Raw genomic sequence first — 17,567 nt, 5'->3', positions numbered from 1 at the left:
GATCTAATCAAGTTCTATTTGAGCCTTAGTATATCTTGTTTTGAGGAAAATACAAGTGTTCCTTTGAATTAGTATATTGAATATGGGTCTGCGTGTCAAAGAAGAGGGTTTAAAGTTTAATTTCTAGAGAGCAGAGTCCCAACTTTGAAAAGTGAAAAGCTCAAATATTTAAAAACCTGTAATCTAAAATAGGAGGCATATCTTTAAAGAAAGACACACATTTCAGCTTTCCCAGCAATATCACTTTGTTTTGAGTCCTGGATTTTATCTGAAGGAGGCGATGACCTTTGTCATTCAAAGACATTCGGAGGATAGAGGGCAGATGTTTTTAACTGATGACTGAGCCGAGGTTGGAGGATGGACTGGTTTTTATCGGTTTATTTTTATCTCTTCTGGGATCCTGATTGTGATGGCTTTGCTGTCCCTGTCTGTCCTAATCAGTGTCTTGTTAAAATGTTGCTGCAGACCTAGCAGAATGTGGAGGTTAGTTGGTATTTTCCCTTTCCAGAACTTATAATTTATCCATGGCAAAGGACTCTGGCAGAATTATGATTATTTCAAAGTTAATATATGCTCTGCAGTAATTTCTGCTTTGTGTGTCCCCCCCCCCTTTTCTTTTTGGTTCAAAGTTCCCAAACATCTTGATGTTAGTTCTCAAACAGGATCTTTTCCTCCCTATCTCTATGGAAGGCCATCACCTTTATGCTAAAGATATCTCTGTACCTTCTAGCCCTACTGTAATCTCAGAAGGACTTCTTTTTTTAAAAAAAACCCTGAGAAATGAAGATTTCAGAAGGATCTTAGAAATGTTAAGTCACATGCTCTGTCAGTTTCAAACCTGCATAATTCAAAGCCAGTGTGGCAAAAGAAAGCTGACATTCTGAGGTAAAGTTTGCCATGGGGGTGTCATGTCATGGGGTCAGGTTTTTTTCAGTGGCTCAAAATGATTGATGGATTTCCTGTATTTCATGCTTAGGAAAGAATCATGGCAACAAAAAGACATCTAGTATTATGAGAGTGTTTATGTTCTCAGAATACAGTGTGTTTCCTAGCCCAGAGCTAGGAAGCTCACAGAGCGTGAGGGAGAAAGGACACCTTATGTAACTTATATAGTGGAACATTTTTAGCCACAATAGTAAAACTACCTCTGGTGAGATAACTGTCCCCCTGATCCAAATTTATTGTTTATACCAATCAGGGCGTTCCAAAAATTTTGCTCTTCTGGGTCATAAATTGCTCCTCTAGAAAAAGGCATGGGTCATTTTTTTTTTTTTTGGTCCAAAGACATTATATTGGCTGAGACAAAGAGTAACCCAGTGGCAAATACGGGTAGCTTTTATTGTCCCAGGAGTTTATTTTTTACCTGCTTGTACCAGGATAAAAATTGAAAAAAAACTTGCCTTGAGTTCCTGGCCTGTTTTATGGGCCTGTTGGAATTCTGATGTGTTCTAACTGTGCATAGCAGTAAGGCGAGGGTTAGAGTCAGCAGAAAAGTTACATCTTATGTATCTTGTATTTCGCGAACTTCCCCAAAATTCTACTGTTTCTCCCCCTAAAAATGTTTCCAACCTACTGAAAACTAAAATAGATCCATTCTGCTTTTCAAGGTCATGGTTTGCCAAAAAATGGCCATGGGACATTTTTGTGTTCTAATTTATTTCATTTTCTGGAACAAAAATTTGTAAAAAGCTGTAGATTTGTTAGGGCATGTTTTCAGTTCCAACTGTTTCTTGTTTTATAGGTTAAAAAAAAACACCCTTGTACTTGGTAGGTGGCCAAAATTTGAGGGCATTGTTTACATCATTGTCATTATTATAGAATGCCTACATTGCAGATCTACTCCTGTATGTATTCTGCAACATGACCAGACTGAGAGTATGAAGTTCCTTTTCTGGTACATAAGAGTTAATAGAAAAAACCTGAAAATGGCAAGTGTCTGAAATTTGGGACATTCTTTCTTATTGGGTGGCTTATAGTTTTCTGCTAGGACTATTTTTGTGTTAGTTCCAGAACAAACATTGCGTCGGGGAAGCAAAATGTCCTGTATTCGCTGATGAAGGTTTTTAATGTATTTTAAAGAATATTCTAGAATTACAACAGTATCTTCCAAGCCAGCACCCACCAACTCCTTTGACTACTGTTCCCACACTGGCCCTGCTTGCTAGGAATGATGGGCTTTTTAGTTCAGCATAGGTGGAGAGCACCAGGTTGGGGAAGGGTATGCTAGAAATTTGCAAACATGCATGGACACTGTTGGGGAAAAAAAAACAGACTCATGGCACTCCCCTCTGTCTACTAATGTTGATGATCAAAATAAAAGCCTTTGGGTGACAGCACTGTGGTTAAGATTTGTCTGTCTCATTTTATTGGTTGTCATTTGGGGAAACAGATCATAGTGGCATCATATTTTTTGTTAGCATCTATACAAGATAGAAAGAAGAGGAACTCGAGGTGTGAGGCTTGCATTTCGAAAGGCCACCATGTAACCACTGGGGGGGGGGGGAGTGGCTTTAGACTTTATGACCTTGATGAAAATGTGGTGTCTCTTTTGCGTAGCAGTGGTGCTATCTGCAACAAAGAGGGACTGGTCCTCACCATATCTCAGCAGCATTGTGTTTTGCAGTAAGGAACAGCTGGTGTCATGATTCTGGCTGGTTAATTTTCTTGAATGTCCCTACTTCCCCACAGGGCAAATGTGTAAGTTGTTCTGGTCATTGGGAAGAGAACATGAGAAGCTTTACCACCCATACCTCTTATATGGGGATGCTCCGAGGGGCCACCCTGGGGGAGGCCTGGAAGTCTACAGCCCATAACCAGGCCTTCTCAGTGGTAGCTGCTTCACTCTGGAATTCCCTCCTACCAGAGGTGGAGCTAGCCCCATCCTTCCTGAGGTCTAGGAGGCAACTAAAGACCTGGATGTTCTCCCAAGCCTTTCTGTAGTTGGCCCCAAAATAATGTTATGTATCCCTCTTGACCTGCCTCCCATGGATTTTTTATTTTCTGTTTTGGCAGCCTTTGTAGCTCTCTTGATTACTGTATCTTTAGGATCATGCTTATCATGGTCTTGGAATTTAGAATCATTTTCTTTTGATTTTTTAAATTTAGTTTTCTATTATTGTTATGTTTTGTTGTGTCTGCCGCCCAGAGTGGTGGTAGCTTCACTACTGATTGGGTGGAATAAAAATTAAAATTAGACGGACAGATACCACAACTCTGTTGAGCATGGGATAAAGAGCTCTAAACTTTATTGACCCCGGGAGTGGTACACAATGATTAGATTAGGCATCCTTCAGTCTCGAGAGACTATGGTAACATGCTCTGTATGAAGGACTTGGTCTAGAGGGGCGGGGTATAAATTTAATGAATAAATAAATAACTAAACAGCGTCTAGTGTGGCTGAGAAATGCCAATTTGAGAGTGACAATCCCTTCCACATTGAAGGCAAATACAATCTATCCCCTGTCCAGCTCCCTGATTTAGGTGCTTTCGGGACGGCCTCTTTGCCTCAGCCTGCTGTACAAGTGTCTCTTCAAATTGGGAGAGCCATGATGGACCGCCTGCCTCCAGGTTGAACGCACAGATGTCAAAGTTTCCCATCTGTTGAGGTCCATTCCTAAGGCCTTCAGATCTCGCTTGCACATATCCTTGTATCACAGCTGTGGTCTCCCTCTGGGGCAATTTCCCTGCCCTAATTCTCCATATAGGAGATCTTTTAGAATCCGACCATCAGCCATTCACACAATTGTACACAATGAGTGCACATGTATTGTACATTCAAGCATGTGGCGCTTCCCTTTGTAAGTAGCTCAGGCTACTTAGTGCAGAGATCGGACTCTCCACTCCTGAAACAGCATCCTCATCACTTTTTACCTGATTTTTTTCCGTAGACGATGTCAGGGATCAAACCTGGGGCTCCTGGGTTTGGAAGGCATATGCTGTGTCACAGAAACTATAACATGTCTTCAGCTTGCAGTGCTTTCCCTTTCCCTACATAAGGGCATGTATAAGAAATGCATTTGACAGATGCCACTGGGACACAGAATCTCTTTCTGCTTTGCCGCTGTGACTCTACCTGTTGATAATTCAGATGTGCTTCTACTTTTATAGCCCACTCAGGATTAAACAAACTTTTGAAAACACATCTAAAAAGAGATGGCTGAAGTTGTTAAAAAGAAAACATAAATTTATCCCCTTCTCCAGAGGTCAGAAAACCTATGTAGTACTACTTCATCTTACACGTACAATGTGCTAATGCACTGCCTGAGAACTGTGGTGATTGTGCACTGCTCTTCCTTTGATTTCAGGGGAAAAATTGCCTTTAGGATATGAGGCTTTCAGACACTGCCTAAAAATAAACACAGACAGCTTCACACTGTGATCAGGATACTGCTGCTTCTTAAGTTGGGTATTGTAAACAGTCACTATAAATAGCTCTTTCCCCCTGTTTGTGCCTGCCAAGTCATTAATACAGGAAGATGCTATGTCTTGTGAAATGGTTTTTATTTTGACTAATTGTGTATGTGTCTGGACATACTCGTATATGTGCAAAGGACCACAGTGATAGGTTTGTTTCTAAGCCTGTCTGGCCATGCTCTGTCAAAAAGCAGTGCGCATGGAGTGAATTTATGTTGTCAAGAGTACAAGTACACACAACCACTCTATTTAGTGTGTGACCCTCTGCCCCATGCTATTTTGTATACTGACAGCTTGAAATGAAGCTATAAATGAAAGGATGTTTTCAAGATATATAAAAATGATGCATAATTTTAATAATGAGAAAGCATCAGGTTCATTAAAGTAATGTCTTTTTCTAAAATACTGTGTGACAAACTATTTTCTGAGGAATGTGTTTAAACTGAACAAAGTGGATATGTTTTGAATAAGATTTTAATATCAGTGTCTTTTTATTTTGGCAGGTCATTTTTGTTCAGGTCAATCCAGGTGAAACTTTTACGATAAGGGCTGAAGATGGAACTCTTCAGTGCATTCAAGGTAAAGGGGACTGACTCTACACGGGTGTATTTCTGTATAATGCTGCAAATACCTTTTCATGTTCTTGGTTAATTACCTATGGATTTGTTACTCGCGTTATGTTCTTTCCCTGGCTATAAGGCAGCCGTGTTAATAAACCTGAAGCACTCAGATTATCAGTCCTAAATATTTCAGCTTTGTAAACATTTTAGATGAGATTTGTCACTAAAAGAAGTAAAATGTTTTTAATTCAACTTCCATTCCAGTATCACTTTTCAGCTTGATAGACCGTCAATACTTCAGGCATCATCATGTGGTATGTGGCATACAAAGATATCACAAAGAGATTATTACAGAGTTATTGATTGTCCCATGGTGGTAATTTGTTTTTGTTGGATCTGGAGGTCTTCAGATCCAACCTGTTGAGGATGCTCTGTTTCTGCATCATCTGCCTTGAGTACGGTGCTGGATTAGACCACCTACCAGGCCCTTTGAACTTTATTATTCTGCTGTGGTTTCTATGTGAAAGGCTTGTATGTCCTGCATCCCCATGCTGTGCCAATTCTTGGCCCATTTACTCTTGAATTTGGAAAGTCATTTACCCTTCTGTATGTAACTGGTGACTTGCTTGCTCTCATCATCTTCATTTTTCTGCTGTGCAAACATCTGCATGGTACTTCATTCTTAGGACCAGGGTATTCTGTGCTGATTGATATGAGCTTGACAGATGGATGGGCCTGTTTCTGATAATACATCGTGCTACATTTGAAGCAACCAAAGTCGTTTTCCTGGCTCATAATTCTTTAAACATCACAGTTCTTTCCCAAGTGTAAGGTGTCACTGAGCAAAGATGGAGTTCCATCACTGTGATGTGTACATTGAAGGTGCTCAAACTGGCACGTCTTAAGATAATGTTAACACAGTTCATAAGCATATTTTATATAGTTAAGATGTAGGAGAACTGATTATGTTGAAGCACAGATATGTAACATTGGATAAAATCTTGAAAGGACTGCCTGACTGATGCATAGCAGGCTTACATAATAGCGTTGAAGGTGGAGCATTGTCAGGAAGTGAGCCTCTGAAGCCAGCTGGGAACGTGTTGTCTGGACTAGACATCCTTTGACTAATCATTTTCTGGAGCTTTGCATACATCAGTAAACTTGGTAAGGATCCCAGTGAGGACCGGTGTGATGTAGTGGGTAAGGTTCTGAGCGTCAAGTCAAAGGCTTTACATCTCTATTCAGACATGAACTTCACTGGAAGACAGTGAACTGGTTATTTTCGGTCTGGCTGTCTTGCCGCCTTCACAGGACGGTTGTGAGGATGTAAAGGACGGGAAAGATGAAATTATAATTATATACCATCATTAACTACTTTGATGAATGGCAGGATAAAAGTATAATAAAATAAATAAAAATAAATCATTGCCCCGTTTTGCTGAGACTGAAAGACTACTGTCTTATGTATGACCACCTGGTGAGCCTGTGGTTGAGGGGAAAAATTTCAGTTAAGGACTTTAAGTTCACACACTCAGTTACATATGATTGTAGAGAATCTCAGGTCTTAGTAACCTTATATGTCTTGAATTTGTCCCCTAAGAAAGACATGAAAAGCCAGAAAGTAAATGTCAGGTTGGATTTTCCTCCCTTTCCCACATGAAATGTTTTTGATCAATGTACAGTATGATTCTGGGCTAAAGTTGAAGAAAAGCAGGTTTGTGCTGCTTGCTATAATGGTGAAACTCTTTAAGTAAAGCTCACACCTTGGGGGAAGGAAAAAAAATGCTCCCTGTAATGCTGCCAATATCTGGGGAGAGGTAGTGGTAGCAGTCATGCATATGATGTGTGAGTCATTCATAGTAAATAAGTCTACCCAGGAGCTATGTTTTTTTTAATATTCTTTTTCTGCTTGAAACCAGTGATCATGAAAGCAGAAGAACTAATCGTTTGAGCTCAGTATTAAGAAAGGAGCAATTCAGTCGTGACCTGCAGTAAGAATGTCTCATCAAAGAAACCCGTTTATGTGTTCATTTTTTTCTTTTTAGTTTTCACGTAAAGTAGAAATAAAAAAAGGAACTAATGAAATTGACTTGTGCCTGTGACTTGATATTTCATTTACTAAGATCAGAAGCAGAGAGTTCCCGCAGAAAAGGAGTTGGGTGCATTGATCATTTTCAGTTTTTTTTTTCTGGCTTATGTTAGATTGGCCCAGGTACTCGCTAGTGTAAGAATCTTATTTCTAGAAGACAATGAATTATTGTGCACAATTCTCATTAAATGTCCTTTTTGGTATAACACTTTTTCTGAGAATATTATTTTTTCCCAAGCTGTTTTCCCCATAGTAATCTAGGACAGTGTGCATTTTGTGTGGCTTTTCTGTAGCATATGGGTTTTTTTTTTGGTCTACATTTCTTCCCATTTTCACGTGTATCGTTTTGGAATATTGCTCCATTTGGGAAAGTGCGCATTTTGGGCTGGAACTCTGTTCTGGTTTGCTCATTGGTCCCTGCGGGTGTGAATATAGAAAATGTGAATAGGAGGAGCAAAACACCCATCTGTGCTGAGAACCTAGTCATAATTTGATGCATTATTGCTTTAAAATAAATTTCAATTTAATATCATTTCATGTGGCCTCCAAGAAGAAGTGACATTAGCCAAATCCTAGTCAGCACCTGGACCTATGTACCTGATTCAGGATTTCGTTTCAGAAACAGAGAGATAAACAAGGTCTTGCATCAATCATCATTGGGTGCAAGCTCCAAATTGTAATCTAGTTCTGCACCACACCAGCGCAGAAAATCTGCTGCTCTAGTGTTCATGGTAGGTTGACATCCAACCTGTGTATAAAAACCCTAATGGCGAATGCACCCCTTTCTGAGACAATCTGTCCACCTGTTTAATACTTCATACCATCATGCATTTCCTCTTAATACTTTTGGTGAAATCCCAGTTCTTGCTGCTGAGCTTTTTGGATTTGATCCTACATTCTGGAACAATCTTTGCATGGTGCTCAAGTGTCTAAGTCTATTGTGTGCTAGCCTGTGTCGGGTCCTAAATTCTTTTTCTAAGACAATATTTATACTATTGTGCAGTCAATATTTAATGATGAAATGGCGAGGGCATGCATATGCACAAAGATTAAAACAGGCACAAAAATGTAGTTTCTTATTCCAAGTGTTTCCCTCTGTGTGTGTCACAGTAGGATGTATCTGAACTATACAGTTGTAGCATCTGGCTGGATATATCAGTAGTTTATGCATCTGGCTGAAAAGCCAGAGGTTGGGAGTTCAGTTCCCCCCTCCAGAAGAAGAGAATGGTAAACTATTTCTGAGTACTACCTAGAAAGCCCTGGAAAGGGTAATCATAAGTCAGAATTGACTTGACAACACATCATCATAATCAAGAAATTTGTAATTTGGTGACACTCTTGGATCTCTCTTCCGAAGAGCTGTCATGCACTCCTGTGAACTATAGTAGAGAATTTTAAATATCTCACAAAACTGGAGCTCCAAGGATTCTTGAGCCATGACATTTAAAATGGCATCAAACTAATATAATTATGTAGTGCAGCTACACCTCAGATTAAGAGAAGAAAGTCTCTCTGTAAATTCCATTTATGCACATGTGTTTAAGATTACAATATTTCATTGTAGCATGTTTTTATTGAGTCTTTCTTTGTATTTCTTTTCCAGTTCTTAGTCTAGAAAGCTGGTGACATTCTGTGATCAGTCAAATTCTAGCCACAGTTGGTAGCCTGGCTGTAGTGTTGATTGATTTTTAATGAAAAACATTTGTGTTAATGTTCCGAATTTCTACATTTCCTCAGTTTTAACACACATTCCCTTTGTGAAGGAGGGAGATCTTGTGTTTCAATATAGACACAGTGGGTTACCTTCAGGCTCATTGTGCATTGGCCCGCCTGGCTGCTACACAGCAAGCTCTTGCTCCTTTAAGACTTGGGCTCGAAATTAGTCATACAGCCCATATAAATTTAGGCCAGTGTAAATTTTACTTTCCACTTTCTATCGTTGACCTGGTGGTTATGTATATATCAAAATCCTAGTCGGTTTTTGATCCAGAATGTGAAACTACAGTACTTTTTTCCTCTAGAAGTGGTGTCTCTCCTATTGCAGTCCGAATCCCTTTCAATCCAAAGTTTTTTTTTAAAGAAATGACAAAAAATTGCTGGATGCCAGACTGTGTATAGTTGGAATCTTCCACATAAAGTTTCAGAACTTCTGTCTGGGAGTGGCATTACTTAATGACTTTGATCAAAACTTCACATGGAATCTGGAGATGTGCTACATACGTCAATATTTTTCCTTCCTTTTCTTCCCTCCATTTTTAAAAACTGCAATAGCCAACTTCCGTTTTGATAGTTGTAAACTGAATAAAGCCGTATTTTCTGAGCATGGATGGGATAAATAAATGTAGTTGCTGTTAAAATCAAAATCTGTTAAACTCTAGTATTTGTTTTTTTACATTACAAGTATCATTATACTGGAATTCAGCAACTCAAAATGCGAGCATACATCAGAGACGTAATATCATCCATACTTTCAGCATGGTTACAGGTTCAAGTATAGGCTGTAGAACTGAGGATGCTCTTTCCTATCCAGTGTGTAAAAAGAGGTTGGATAGCCATCTATCCAGTAATCTGTAACTGGAGAAAGCCTGCATCACCATATGATTGATTTGGTTGCTTACAACTCTACAATCGTATCATTTGCTGTTCTTTAATCATGGTTATACTTTATGTTAGGTAAAGGTTCCCCTTGACATTTAGTCCAGTCGTGTCTGATTCTAGGGTGCAGTGCTCATCCCTGTTTCCATACTTTATGTTACCACAACTTAAAGTATATGGTTAAGAGTAACCACCTCTCTGTTAAGGTTAAGTATTTATTGGCAAGTTCAAAGCCTCTGGTCTCTATTTCATTAGTTCCTCATATTTCAACCAGATTTCGACCTGATAGGTTTTCACATTGTCCTCTTTAAAGTAGGATGCACAACCACCCTACAGCTGATGCTTTCTCTAGGATACAGCTAGCCTTAAGGTCAAAGGTGGAGTATAAATGCATTGAGCATTAGAAATAGGTATACAGTGGAGCCTTTCTAGACTATTGCCTTGTGGGACCAAAAATCTGCAAAACTATTGGTTTTTGTGATCACTATGGTGGATGGTTAATTTCAACCAGTAAAAATATATTACAGATATTGCAGGCATTTGTGACATTGTGGTGGAATGTCAAACCAGTCTCTCTTTTTTTAAAATTTTAGCTGCTTTATCTTGAAGATGTAATTGGAACTCCATAGACATGCAGGCCGTCCCAATATTATATGCCAGATAATAGTCATGTTCTTTTCCCCTGAATGTTTCTCTGGTAGGGTCTAATGGGATCAGGATAGTGTTAACAGACCTGGAACTGAGCATCAGCTATAGTGAAAGGCTTCTGGTGATTGATACGCACATGGATTTTGATAGATTGAAATGACCATTTTGGCTTTTTCAACATTTTTTTGCCAAAGATTTTCAGATCTGTTATTTTATCTCAGATTCACAATAAATTGTGCAGGTGTAAAGGTGTAGTGATAATTAGCTGTGGACTTGCATAGTCGTAGAATTGTAGCATTGGAAGAGATACCATGGATCCTCTAGTTCATACTCAAGCCCTTACAGGAAATCCACATCTAAAGCATCCCAGACAAATAGCCATCCGGCCTCTGCTTAAAATTCGGTCATGATCCACTATCAAATTGCACTTGCTATCTCCTCTCTTGTCATTTGAATCCATTGGTTCAAGTCTTGGTTTTTGGAGCCGCAGCAAAGAAACTTGCTCCATCTTCCCTGTTACAGTTTTCCAGGAAATTTTTCAGAAATATTTCAGAATATTACCCTTGAATACAATTTCCATGTTTCCCCACAAATGTTGTTGAGATTTTCCTACTACAGGAAACAAGTGAAGAATCGTTTCAGTTTTATTAATCAAAACATTTCTGCTCCACCTTGTATCTGAAGATCTCAAAGCAGGGACAGGCTTAATAAAGACATGGTTAAAAATAATTGAACTTTTAACAAGAAGTTTCTCAGAACATCTGCAAACCAATAACGTAAGACTTGACATTGAAAGGAGGACAGTGTTGGTACCCGTTGGGCCTCCAGGGGCCAGAAATCTATACTTGGGATTTGCAGTCAAGAAGAGCCTCTTTTGCCTATGCAAACAAGTTTTTTCTGTACTACATGATTATATGCTTGCTACCTATTCACTGTCGTGACTACATCTCAAGCATTCCTGGGGTTTAGTTTAGTGGGGTACTTGGAATTCTCTATGGAAGGTTTTAGGGTACTCCCCTAATTACCACAGAGAATTCTAACAACCTCATTACAGTACAAATCCCAGGATTTCTTAGCATTTAAAGTAGTGTCAAACTGACATAACTTTGTAATGCAGATGCACCCATATAATGTACTGCTTTCAACACTGGGTTATAGAGAGGAGGGCTTCTTTGGCAAATTGTAATACTGTATTCTGGCAGGTTTATATGGGTATACACATTCATTTCTCTCTATCATTGCTTTCTGACTCACCTGACTGTTTGAAATGGGGCTAGAAAGCCATTCATTACTTGTCATAGACATATGAAAGGTTTAAGATTTCACAGAATACATTTGTTTGTTTGTTTGTTTAAATCTGAAGGTTTGAACAACTGGGGAGGAGACCTCAAAGTGAGAGTGTCAGTTTTTGAGGATAGAATGTGAAGGGGGGAAAGGACTGAGTAGATTAAGCACAGAATGTTTTGGCTCGGTAAACAGCTGAAGAAGCAAATATTGTGAGTAGGCAGAAATATGGACCTTGTAAAACCCTCAATAGTTTTGCGTATTGGTGCTGGATACAACAAGAGGGAAGACACTCAAGGTACCTGGGGAGAGCTGGAGTATGCTCTGGGCAATGAGAAAAGTGAATGGTTTGATGGTGCCATTTTGGATCAATGGTTTCCAACCTTGAGTCCCCTTACGTTTTTGGGCTAAAACTCTCAGAATCCTTCACCACTAGCTGTGCTAACCAGGATTTCTGGGTGTTGTAGTCCAAGAATATCTGGGGAAGCATTGATTTAGATAATTATGTGTAGACTGAGATTCCACAAGGGAATATACAGGGGAAAAATGTGTTGCATTGATCAAGGAAGGAAATGACCAGAACATGAGCCAAAGTTTTCATTGAGGAGACACTGGGAGGAAATGGTAGATTTCACATTAGATTAGTCGTTCTTGACCTTTCACACCTCCTTCATATTCTGCCAGTCCATCAAAGAACCGGGGTCCCACTGCAATAATAACAAAAAGCCCACTTTTTTTGCAAAGGTATTACGATATGTTACATTACAACAAGATTACAGGGATTTATGATATGTTGTTGGGCAGGGAGAATGATATATTAGGAAAAATGCTGAGCATCTGAAAAGTTAGTACTTGCATGTTGAAGGTCACGGATGCATAATGTTAGGCAGTAGATTATGTGTCACAGTGGTGGAAGGACATAGGGTGAGGGAGGGCAGGTTCTTAGTCATTGTTCTTAAAAGCCAATGTTTCACCAGTACTCCTACTTGTTCCATCCATAGTGCATGTATAAGTGGTGTAGAACTACTGCTGTAGGTTAAATATGTGCACGCACCCTGTAGCTTGGCCCTTGCCTATACTGTATACAATTCAGTCCACATGCTGTACTCACTTTATAACTTCTCCTGGTTGTTCTGATTCTTATGTCTGTTCAGACTGCAGAGTCAGTTCTAGCAGTTGCTGACAACTACATCTTACTAACGTAACTATGTGCTGCTTGACAGATAATGACCTAGCAGAGAAACCACTCTTAACCTTTTGCTCAGCTCATTGATTATATTAAAGAGAAAATAAACCTTGTCATGATTTTTCAGTAAATGTAAAGGTTCCCCTTGACATTTTTTGTCCAGTTGTGTCCAACTCTAGGGGGTGGTGCTCATTCCATTTTCAAGCCGTAGAGGCAGCGTTTGTCCAAAGACAGTTTCCATTGTCACGTGGCCAGCGTGACTAGTGAACACCGTTCTACCTTCCCACCGTGGTGGTACCTATTTATCTACTCGCATTTACATGCTTTCGAACTGCTAGGTTGGCAAGGAGCAGGGACAAAGCGACGGGAGCTCACTCCGTCGCATGGATTCGATCTTATGACTGTTGGTCTTCTGACCCTGCAGCACAGGCTTCTATGGTTTAGCCCGCAGCGCCACCACATAGAAAGTTCTTTTCAGTAGAAAGCTGTTATTTTCTACTCTGAGAAGGAAGTGATGGGGAGAGATAATAGTCTAAATAAAATGGATTAGATTTGTCTAAATGGCCTCGAAAACATCCAGAGAACCTGAATTACTCAGTTACAAGCTTCTCCTTTATCTTAGCCTTCGACTTTCATGGTCTTCTAATTAGTTTGGTTGCTAAACAAAGAATAGCAAAGCTAGTCTGGCTTATCTTCTGCTGCCTTGGTGATTGTCTGGTGTGCAAGTGCAATTAAATTTTAGTTTCTTATGTGGATCAAATGTTCCATGCAGTATCAGAAGCTTTGCCTCCAAAGCTACCTTGGAGGTCTGTAGTCCTGTCCAAACAACATATGATTGTGTTTGTCCTGTGTTCCTATCCAAATGGCCCTAGCTGTGTTAGCCAAAATATTTATGTCTGTTCTCCTTGCAGACTCCATATGATTCTTTGTGTGTGTTTTTATTTTAATCTGAAAAGCAACAACAGCATTTGTGGTTTTTGCTCTTTTGGGTAAGTTCTGTTTACTGCCTTCTTAAAATTCCTCAATGTTCTTAAACTGGATCTGCCTTGTTGGAATAAACCACACCAGGACACTGCATCATTTTAAAGCAATTGTGGCTCAAGTTGACCTACCTTAATTAAGCATAGTTCTTCCTAGAAAGAAACATTAATCCACATATCTGGTTGATAGACATGCCCTTGTCAGCAGGTTAGAGCATAGCTCAAGATGGCCAGCCACTGGGTAAGAAGAAGATTTATAATACAGTATATGATTTTCCACAGATAACTGCATTGCATTAGAGGGTTTCTTCTCAGATTTATTAGATTTTCCAGTAGCAATTCCGCTTTTTGTTGTTCTTGCTGCTGAAAATCATTCTGCCACCTTCCTGTTCCCTCCCAATGTTTCCACATCAATTAAATCTGGCGTTACAAACCTAGTAGAAGGTCATGATTCCCCCATACATCCGTGTATTAAAAGCATATTAACCAACCTGAAAGGAGCAGTGCCTGTGCAACAAGGTAGCCATGTTAATGATTTGAACATTGGGACCTGGTGGGTAGTTGCTTTGCCGGAGGCTGAATTACAAGAGAGTTTTGATTTCAGTGTTCTATTACTTGTTAGATGTTGAATAGTTTATTCCACTAAGGAGGGCATGGATGTTCAAAATGTGTCTGGAAGTCTGATGAGTGTTTAGTTAGTACATGTTTTTGCATGTTCTTTTTTCTTTGATGTTCTTCTTATGTGGTGCCACCCACATACTGTTACAACACAAGTGGGCAGCTTCAGCGGCTCCATTCTTTTTATGTGCCATCAAGTCACATCTGACTTACAGTAACCCTTTGAACCAGTGATCTCCAAAAAGTCATGCTGTTAGCAGTTCTGCGCAGCTCTTGTAAGTGCAAGGCTGTAACTTCCTTTATTGAGTCAATCCATTTCTTATTTGGTCTTCCTCTTTTCCTGTTGCCTGCAACTTTTTTCCTGAAACTTCCTGTCCAGTTTTGACAACTCTGCTGGAAATTTAGGAGGTTTCCTACCAAAACCCTCAAGTGACTAGAAATACATTTCTGATTTTAAAAACCAGAGAAAGCTAGTTAGAGCAAGGTTGTTTCTTCCTTTAGAAGAAAATCATGATTCCTGGAGGCTTTCATAAGTGTATCTCTTCTTGTTTGTAATATAAATATATTTTACAGACTATACTTCTGTGGGGGTATAAAATGAATGAATGAATGAATGAATGAATGAATGAATGAATGAATGAATGAATTTTACTGATGGGGATCCAAGAGCCATAAAGTGAGAAGGTACAGCCTGTTTCTGAACTGTGTGTTGTTCATGCCTGGTTTACAGAAGCACTTGCCTCCATCTTTTCTGGGCTGACGTTTGACTTTCCAAGTAACCTAGGGACAAGAGGTATGCAGTGAAATTTATTAAAATACATAATTGTTGGCAGGGTGCTAACTTTAGGGGGTCAGGGCAGAGTCATTTTCCAACATCTTGTTGGCCTGTCTGTCTATGGCTGATGGCTCTCCTTCCAGTGGATTATATAGCTCTTAAAGAAGTATTTGAAAAACAGGTAGTTTGTATTGAAGACTGGAACTGAGAAAAGGAAGGAAAGAAGAGATGGTCATTGGGAACATAGAATTGATGAGCAAAACGTCCAGGAACAGATATGTGTCTTTGTGTGTTGTGATTTCAGAAATGGAAGGTTCTTATGAAAGCAAATTAAAAGGAAAACCGAGCCAAATCATTAGTGGCTGTTACCAGACCTCCTACAAGTTACTTTGTGGTGGTGGCTAACATTTTTATGCCTGCCTATTCAGCCTGACCATTGGCAGTGCCAGCTGGAGGAATATGGGAGTTGTAGTACACAACATATATATTTTTTGGTCTCTCTGGTTAGTAGGAAGAGCATAGGAGTTACCAGTGGCACTTAAAATACACTCTATATTGCCATGATGCAGAACTTGTAAGCAGCACAGTTTCCTTGCCATACGGATCATTTTTTTCTGTTATTTTAATTTTAAAAATAACATGTAACTTCTCTTGAGAGAGACCCAAATGCCTAGAGAATATCAGCTTGATTCCTTACCCCATTGGTATAATTGTTAACTTCCTCCCTCTATTATTACATCTTAGGTTTGCTGGCAAACCTAATCATTCTCTTTATTTGATGCAGTTGTAAAAAGGTTAAGCTAGTTGTCCTGAGCTAGTAGCAGTGTTTTTGGAAGCAGCAGCAACAGCAAAGTTTGATTTGGCTTCTATTAATTCCCCCCCCCCCCCCAAATATCTCAGTTTGGCTGGTGTACAGTACATATTTGGGGAGATTCTCTGTGTGAATGGAAATAATTTTGGAACTCTGGAATATGGAAACTTCAAACATAAAGTCAATATGAAGCCATAGATTTCCCCCCATATGTACATAGTAGCAACCAGCACATTCATAGCATTAGGCTTTTTTCCAGGACGTTCACAGACGTTCACAGCCTTTTTCATTTGTAGAAAGTGTAGAAGAAGGAGGAAAAGGAGAGAGAGAGAGAGACAGAGAGAAGCAGAGGGAGGGAGGGAGAGAAGCAACGCTCTGTACTGCATGGGCTGTGTGCTAACTCTCCAGACAGTCATGTATGTGACCTGGCAACCAGCATGATTTCCTGCTGACGTGGCCTCCCACAACTGGAGCAGAACAGAGCAGTTATAGAGTGCTGCAGAAAAGAGGGATGAAAAGATGAATCACTCGCAGGATAAGAAAGAAAGGCTGCAAACTTTCAGATTCTGCCCCTTTAGGAGGATGGTAAAAGCAAAGCCATGATCACTTTTTCCTTGGAAGGGCAGGGAGGAGGGCGCACAAGCCAAAACAGACAAACAAAGCAAACTGATAAAATATCATGTCTTGTGCACTGTAATTTCCGATGGAATGGCAGCAGAATTCAGAAAAGGTAAGTCCAGGGACTTGCGTGCCAGGGTCCAAATACATGAGTTGTACCCACCAGAGTAGTTTGTGTACAGAGAAACCTGTTGGCTTGAACTCTGTAATGCATGGCTTACCTGTCGTATGACTTGAGGAGCCATGTATAATTGGCGATTCTACATTATTCAGGCCTCAGCCAGGGTAGTGCACTGCTTCACACACACATGATCAAGCAGCTTCTGCTGAACTGGTTGAAGGCCTGTTTGAAAATCTGCTGAGCTACTGGTTTGCCTATCTTTCATCCACCATATTTTTGCCAGTTTTATATAACATACCCACAATTTTGCTTGACGATACTAATCAAAATATTTGGATGACGCAGGAAAATTAAACGCATATGTTGCTATGATATGGTATAGTGCAGTGGTTCCCAATCTTGAGTCCTCAGATGTTCTTGGAATAAATTCCCAGAAGCCTTCACCACTGCCTGTGCTGCCCAGGTTTTCTTGGAGTTACAGTCCAAGAATATCTGGGAACAAAAGGTTAGGAACCATAGGTATAGAGTATGAACCACTCTTTAAACCCAAATGCACCCAGAGCTTGGAAGAGCTACTTAGACTACAGTTTCCAGAACCCCCAAAAAACCCATTATATGCCATTGGCCATGCTGGCTAGGTCATGCTGGGAGTTATAGTCTGTAAAGTTTCCAAGGTTGTATGTAGTGCATCTGAACTAGTAGATTATGTTAGCATATAATGTTCTTTTTTTATTATCAGAAAAAGTGGAGGAGGAAAGCACTTTCCCTACAAGAAAGTGGAGGGGGAAAGCAGGAATCAAAGTGCTTTGATCTCTGCCTTCTCCTTCCAGTTTCTTGCAAAGAAAGAAACTTTGAGTTAGAAAAGTGTA

At 39.8% G+C, this 17,567-nt stretch overlaps 1 protein-coding gene across 1 annotated transcript in view; it reads left to right on the top strand.

Moving 5' to 3' along the window:
* Window positions 1–17,567, top strand: part of FNDC3B (fibronectin type III domain containing 3B) — a 351,384-nt gene that overhangs the window by 94,800 nt on the left and 239,017 nt on the right. Inside the window, exon 3 of the mRNA XM_020793802.3 lies at window positions 4,917–4,992. Within this exon, the coding sequence (XP_020649461.3) occupies window positions 4,917–4,992 (76 nt within the window). The remainder of the gene's footprint in view (window positions 1–4,916; window positions 4,993–17,567) is intronic.

Source organism: Pogona vitticeps, chromosome 3, assembly GCF_051106095.1.
Source record: "Pogona vitticeps strain Pit_001003342236 chromosome 3, PviZW2.1, whole genome shotgun sequence".
Lineage (NCBI taxonomy): Eukaryota > Metazoa > Chordata > Lepidosauria > Squamata > Agamidae > Pogona > Pogona vitticeps.
The sequence above is the reverse complement of the archived record's forward strand: the minus strand, read 5'-3'. Positions and strand labels throughout refer to the sequence as shown.